The sequence below is a fragment of the Nansenia antarctica genome, assembly GCF_963989245.1.
Source record: "Nansenia antarctica genome assembly, contig: SCAFFOLD_1086, whole genome shotgun sequence".
Classification (NCBI taxonomy): Eukaryota; Metazoa; Chordata; class Actinopteri; order Argentiniformes; family Microstomatidae; genus Nansenia; species Nansenia antarctica.
The window spans coordinates 1-7,500 of record NW_027662549.1 but is presented as its reverse complement, the minus strand read 5'-3'; the positions used below and the strand labels follow the sequence as shown (position 1 = coordinate 7,500).

At 50.7% G+C, this 7,500-nt stretch overlaps 1 protein-coding gene across 1 annotated transcript in view; it reads right to left on the bottom strand.

Annotated features, from left to right (window-relative positions):
* Positions 1-6,839, bottom strand: part of apbb3 (amyloid beta (A4) precursor protein-binding, family B, member 3) — a gene marked incomplete at both ends in the record, with an annotated part of 10,013 nt that extends 3,174 nt beyond the window's left edge. Inside the window, 3 exons of the mRNA XM_080551208.1 lie at positions 4,533-4,660; positions 6,144-6,299; positions 6,788-6,839. Of these exons, the coding sequence (XP_080407334.1) occupies positions 4,533-4,660; positions 6,144-6,299; positions 6,788-6,839 (336 nt within the window). The remainder of the gene's footprint in view (positions 1-4,532; positions 4,661-6,143; positions 6,300-6,787) is intronic.
* Positions 6,840-7,500: the final 661 nt, after the last annotated feature.

The window sequence follows — 7,500 nt, the reverse complement described above, 5'->3', positions numbered from 1 at the left end:
ATAAGTCATCTATATAAGTCAGTCTATATACGTAAGTCAGTCTATATAAGTCATCTATATAAGTCAGTCTATATAGGTCAGTCTATATAAGTCATCTATATAAGTCAGTCTATATAAGTCATCTATATAAGTCATCTATATAAGTCAGTCTATATAAGTCAGTCTATATAAGTCATCTATATAAGTCATCTATATAAGTCAGTCTATATAAGTAATCTATATAAGTCAGTCTATATAAGTCATCTATATAAGTCATCTATATAAGTCAGTCTATATAAGTCATCTATATAAGTCAGTCTATATAAGTCAGTCTATATAAGTCATCTATATAAGTCAGTCTATATAAGTCATCTATATAAGTCAGTCTATATAAGTCAGCCCTCCTCCACAGCCAACAGGGTCTCTCTCTCTCTCTCTCCTCTTCCCTCCCCCCTCTCTCTCTCCCCTTCCCTCCCCCTCTCTCTCTCTCCCCTTCCCTCCCCCTCTCTCTCTCTCCCCTTCCCTCCCCCTCTCTCTCCCCTTCCCTCCCCCCCTCTCTCTCTCTCCCCTTCCCTCCCTCTCTCTCTCTCCCGTTCCCTCCCCCCCTCTCTCTTCCCTTCCCTCCCCCTCTCTCTTCCCCCCCCTCCCCTACTCTCTGTACAGTGCAGTATTCTATACACCGTAGAATGGATGCTGTGGTCATGTGACCATAAATGTGACAGGTAAATCCAGGCTTCTGATTGGTTGAAAACAGGCCAGAAGGGAAGGATTTATTCCAATAGCAGCAGTGACCTTGCAGCTCTGACTCTGGCACACACACACACACACACACACACAGAGATAATTTGGCCGTGACCCAGGGGAGGTCCGGTGTGTTGCTGCAAAGGAGCCTGGGAGATGGATGATGTCATTAATGTGTCCTCCACGTCCTCTATGACATCATCTATAACTTCCCTATGGAATCCCTCACCAAGGCCACCAATCACAGCTCCTCCCTGCAGCCTTACCTACCACCAATCACAGACACACACACACACACACACACACACACACACACACACACACACACTCCATTCACCAAGGAGAGGGATCCCTTGAGCCCCAGAGCTCAGCGGAGAGAGGAAGAGAGGAAGAGAGGCAGAGAGGAAGAGAGGAAGAGAGGCAGAGAGGAAGAGAGGAAGAGAGGAAGAGAGGAAGAGAGGAAGAGAGGAGGCTCATGGCACATACAGAGAGAACAGCAGAGAGGCATTCATCCATTCATCCATTCATCCATTCATCCATTCATCCATTCATCCACATTCATCCATTCATCCCTTCATCCATTCATCCATTCATCCAATCATTCATGGACGGCTGTCTCAGGAGGTAGAGCCGGCGTCTACTGATCGCAAGGTCGGCAGATTGGCGGTTCAAACCCCGGCTGGCCACATGTCGAAGTGTCCTTGGGCAAGACACTGAACCCCAAATTACTCCCAATGAGCGGGCCCGGCGCCTTGCATGGTAGCTTGCCGCCATTGGTGTGTGAAGTGACTAAGTCAGTCCTATATAAGTCAGTCTATATAAGTCAGTCTATATAAGCCAGTCTATATAAGTCAGTCTATATAAGTCATCTATATAAGTCATTCAATATAAGTCAGTCCTATTATAAGTCAGTCTATATAAGTCAGTCTATATAAGTCATCTATATAAGTCAGTCTATATAAGTCAGTCTATATAAGTCAGTCTATATAAGTCTCTCTCTCTATATAAGTCAGTCTATATAAGTCATCTATATAAGTCAGTCTATATAAGTCAGTCTATATAAGTCATCTATATAAGTCAGTCAATAGAAGTCATCTATATAAGTCATCTATATAAGTCAGTCTATATAAGTCAGTCTATATAAGTCAGTCTATATAAGTCATCTATATAAGTCAGTCTATATAAGTCAGTCTATATAAGTCATCTATATAAGTCAGTCTATATAAGTCAGTCTATATAAGTCATCTATATAAGTCAATCTATATAAGTCAGTCTATATAAGTCATCTATATAAGTCATCTATATAAGTCAGTCTATATAAGTCATCTATATAAGTCAGTCTATATATAAGTCAGTCTATATAAGTCATCTATATAAGGCAGTCTATATAAGTCAGTCTATATAAGTCATCTATATAAGTCAGTCTATATAAGTCATCTATATAAGTCAGTCTATATAAGTCATCTATATAAGTCAGTCTATATAAGTCAGTCTATATAAGTCAGTCTATATAAGTCAGTCTATATAAGTCAGTCTATATAAGTCATCTATATAAGTCAGTCTATATAAGTCATCTATATAAGTCAGTCTATATAAGTCAGTCTATATAAGTCATCTATATAAGTCAGTCTATATAAGTCAGTCTATATAAGTCATCTATATAAGGCAGTCTATATAAGTCAGTCTATATAAGTCATCTATATAAGGCAGTCTATATAAGTCATCTATTTTAGTCAGTCTATATAAGTCAGTCTATATAAGCATGCATCCATTCATGCGCTAGTCTAACAGCACATGCCGGCCTCCCAGACACAGACTCCGCCCACCGTCTTCTGGGCCCAGTCGTTCAAAACTTATGTTAAAAAACTAAACTATCATAACGATCCAGATTCTTGTGCTATCCAGGATCAGATCTATGTGGCTGATTTTGAGTCATACAGGGGAAATCAGCCAGCTCCGTCTGACCCTGGACAGCACAAACAGGATCAGGGTCGTTCTGATCCAGATGAAAAGTTTTGACCAACTGGGCCCTGGAGTAAAAGACCATCTTCTGTGGAGATTTTCCATTTAGTAGTTTTAATCATCTGTGTCCAGGAAACTTGCCCAGAAGGTTGGTTTCTCCGACCCAGATTAGGGATTAACTCCTGGATTTACAACACCATCAACGGAGAGTCCTCTCAGTCCAACAGGACTCCAACGTCAGTGTTCATCTGGACCAGAGAAACCACCTCAGTGTTCATTTGAGGCAGAGAAACCAACCCTGATAAAACAGCACAGCATAGGCCAGCACACAGACTGCTGAGAACAAGGGAGGCTGGCGGAGGTAGGAATCAGAGGCTGGGGTCGTTGTGATGAGGACAAGGGAGGCTGGCGGAGGTAGGAATCAGAGGCTGGGGTCGTTGTGATGAGGACAAGGGAGGCTGGCGGAGGTAGGAATCAGAGGCTGGGGTCGTTGTGATGAGGACACGTTTGCGTTTGGTGGCTTCATCCCTCATGCCGTTCCATGCGTTACGAATGAGCCCAGCCTCCGATTATTTCTACCTCCGGCGGCCTCCTCCCCCCATGGCTGAGAACCAACGAGAGGCCGGCGGAGCGTCGGGGGCCTCGAGGCTGAGGCCGGGTCGGCACGGCAATGGAGGAGGAACCGATGGAGTAAAGGAGGAGAGAAGGAGAGAAGGAGAGAGGGAGGGAGGGAGGGAGGGATTACCTGTTTCTGTGTTTTTCATGAGGCAGTTTTAAGGAGGAAAGAGAGGTCGTCGTTAGCGAGGCCACACCGGAGGCTCAGCACCGCGCCCCAGGGGAGGCCGGCGGAGGTAGAAGTCGGAGGACGGTCTGGTTGCATCGAACATGAGGAACGGTAGCAAACACACACACCTTCATTCCGTTCCATGCATCACACGCATCACACGCATCACACGCATCACACGCATCATCAACATGTTTGATACGTTCCTCATTCTGTTCCATGTGTCGCGATGAGTCCGTCCTCCGATTTCTACCTCCACCGGCCTCCCCTGTCGTGCACAACACTGTGTAGATGTGATCATGTATGTCCTCTGCTTAACTCAACCTAACCATGCATGATGGACAGGACAGGGGACAGGGGAGAGGGGGCAGGGGAGAGGGGAGAGGGGAGAGGGGGCAGGGGAGAGGGGAGAGGGGAGAGGGGACAGAGGACAGGGGAGGGGGGAGAGGGGAGAGGGGAGAGGGGGCAGGGGAGAGGGGAGAGGGGAGAGGGGAGAGGGGGAGAGGGGACAGGGGACAGGGGACAGAGGACAGAGGACAGGGATCCAAACTTCATCTAACCTTTAACCTTCATCCTTACATTTTCTAAATCACATCAGGATAAGCTAGTTTGAAGCTATATTGCAGTTTTTCTGTGTAGGAGGAGGCAGGCTAATTTACAATACGGCCAACTAGTGGTCGTTGTGTGTAAGTAGCAGCTTCCCATTGTAAAGACTATGGTCATGTGACCCCCGAGGCGGCTCTTATATTCCTATACTTCCAGCCCAGGCTAGTGGGCGGGTCATCAGGCTAGTGGGCGGGTCCCCAGGTTAGTGGGCGGGTCATCAGGTTAGTGGGCGGGTCATCAGGTTAGTGGGCGGGTCATCAGGTTAGTGGGCGGGTCATCAGGCTAATGGGCGGGTCATCAGGCTAGTGGGCGGGTCATCAGGTTAGTGGGCGGGTCATCAGGCTAGTGGGCGGGTCCCCAGGTTAGTGGGCGGGTCATCAGGTTAGTGGGCGGGTCATCAGGCTAGTGGGCGGGTCATCAGGTTAGTGGGCGGGTCATTAGGTTAGTGGGCGGGTCATACCTGCCGTTGTTGCAGCCGACGCCCCACACACGGATGCTCATGATTGGCTGAGAGTGGAGGAGGGTGTGGTCTACCGGGTCCATCAGGCTGAGGGTGTCCTTCTTCAGAACCAGCGTCATGTCCTGGCCCTGGAGAGAGAGACAGTTACCTGTCTGTCTGTCTGTCTGGCCCTGGAGAGAGAGACAGTTACCTGTCTGTCTGTCTGTCTGTCTGGCCCTGGAGAGAGAGACAGTTACCTGTCTGTCTGTCTGTCTGTCTGTCTGGCCCTGGAAACAGAGACAGTTACCTGTCTGTCTGTCTGGCCCTGGAGAGAGAGACAGTAACCTGTCTGTCTGTCTGTCTGGCCCTGGAGAGAGAGACAGTTACCTGTCTGTCTGTCTGTCTGTCTGTCTGGCCCTGGAGAGAGAGACAGTTACCTGTCTGTCTGTCTGGCCCTGGAGAGAGAGACAGTTACCTGTCTGTCTGTCTGTCTGTCTGGCCCTGGAGAGAGACAGTTACCTGTCTGTCTGCCTGTCTGTCTGTCTGTCTGGCCCTGGAGAGAGAGACAGTTACCTGTCTGTCTGCCTGTCTGTCTGTCTGTCTGGCCCTGGAGAGAGAGACAGTTACCTGTCTGTCTGTCTGTCTGTCTGGCCCTGGAGAGAGACAGTTACCTGTCTGTCTGCCTGTCTGTCTGTCTGTCTGGCCCTGGAGAGAGAGACAGTTACCTGTCTGTCTGCCTGTCTGTCTGTCTGTCTGGCCCTGGAGAGAGAGACAGTTACCTGTCTGTCTGGCCCTGGAGACACTCTGACGCCCCCCCCCACTCTGACACTTCTACCCCCCCCACCCTGTCTCACCTCTCCCCCCCTCCCCCACCCTGTCTCACCTCTCCCCAGGCCCCCAGCGCCTCCCCCTCCTCCCCCACCCTGTCTCACCTCTCCCCAGGCCCCCAGCGCCTCCCCCTCCTCCCCCGCCCCCCCCACCCTGTCTCACCTCTCCCCAGGCCCCCAGCGCCTCCCCCTCCTCCCCCGCCCCCCCCCACCCTGTCTCACCTCTCCCCAGGCCCCCAGCGCCTCCCCCTCCTCCCCCGCCCCCCCCACCCTGTCTCACCTCTCCCCAGGCCCCCAGCGCCTCCCCCTCCTCCCCCGCCCCCCCCACCCTGTCTCACCTCTCCCCAGGCCCCCAGCGCCTCCCCCTCCTCCCCCGCCCCCCCCACCCTGTCTCACCTCTCCCCAGGCCCCCAGCGCCTCCCCCTCCTCCCCCCCCCCCCCCACCCTGTCTCACCTCTCCCCAGGCCCCCAGCGCCTCCCCCGCCTCCCCCACCCTGTCTCACCTCTCCCCAGGCCCCCAGCGCCTCCCCCCTCCTCCCCCGCCTCCCCCCCACCCTGTCTCACCTCTCCCCAGGCCCCCAGCGCCTCCCCCTCCTCCCCCGCCTCCCCCACCCTGTCTCACCTCTCCCCAGGCCCCCAGCGCCTCCCCCTCCTCCCCCTCCTCCCCCACCCTGTCTCACCTCTCCCCAGGCCTCCCCCGCCTCCCCCTCCTCCCCCTCCTCCCCCACCTCCCCCACCCTGTCTCACCTCTCCCCAGGCCCCCAGCGCCTCCCCCGCCTCCCCCGCCTCCCCCACCCTGTCTCACCTCTCCCCAGGCCCCCAGCGCCTCCCCCTCCTCCCCCGCCTCCCCCTTGCTGTGGGAGAGCTGCTGGATGCAGTTGTTGACGGCCAGGCTGCTCTTCCCCGGGGTCAGGTCCTCCTCCGGCACCTCCACCCAGCCCAGGGAGCGCACCGCAAAACACTGCAGGGGGGGAGGAGATCAGCCATGGCTACTGTAGCACAATAGGGGGGTCCAGTTACAGCTGGAGGAGAAAGCCAGCCCAGTGTAACTGGACCCCCCCTGAGACACCCGGACAGTAGAGTATTATTATTATATTAATATTATTATTATATTATTATTATTAATATTATTATTATATTAATATTAATATTAATATTAATATTAATATTAATATTAATATTAATATTAATATATTAATATTATATTAATATTAATATTATATTAATAATATTATTGGTATTATTAATATTATATTATTATATTATTATATTATTATTATTATTATTATATTATTATTATTATTATATTATTATTATTATTATATTAATATTATTATTGTTATTATTGTTATTATTATTGTTATTGTTGTCATTATTATTATTGTTATTGTTGTCATTATTATTATTGTTATTGTTATTATTATTTTATTATTATGTATAATTCTGTACCTTGGAGTCAGGATCCATGTTGGTGCAGTAATAGTCCTGGTTCCAGGAGACCCTGAGGAGAGATGAACAGTCACCAAGTCAGCGCCATGACAACAGCATGACAACGCCATGACAACGCCATGACAACAGCATGACAACGCCATGACAACAGCATGCCTTGTTAAGCTGGGGAGGTGCTCGCTTCAGGGTGACGCGGAGTAGAGAGTTGGGACGCAACACACAGTGCTGATTGGAGGACTGACGTGAGCAGATCGTCTGTGATTGGTGCGCTGACCCACTTTTTCCTCTCTTTAATTCAGCCTCTCTCTCTGTCTCTCTCCTCTCTCTCCTCTCCTCTCCTCTCCTCCCCTCCTCTCCTCTCCTCTCCTCTCCTCTCCTCTCCTCTCCTCTCCTCTCCTCTCCCCTCCCCTCCCCTCCTCTCCTCTCCTCTCCTCTCCTCTCCTCTCCTCTCCTCTCCTCTCCTCTCCTCTCCTCTCCTCTCCTCTCCTCTCCTCTCCTCTCCTCTCCTCTCCTCTCCTCTCCTCTCCTCTCCTCTCCCCTCCTCTCCTCTCCTCTCCTCTCCTCTCCTCCTCTCCTCTCCTCTCCTCTCCTCTCCTCTCCTCTCCTCTCCTCCTCTCCTCTCCTCTCCTCTCCTCTCCTCTCCTCTGCTCTCCTCTCCTCTCCTCTCCTCTCCTCTCCTCTCCTCTCCTCTCCTCTCCCCTCCTCTCCTCTCC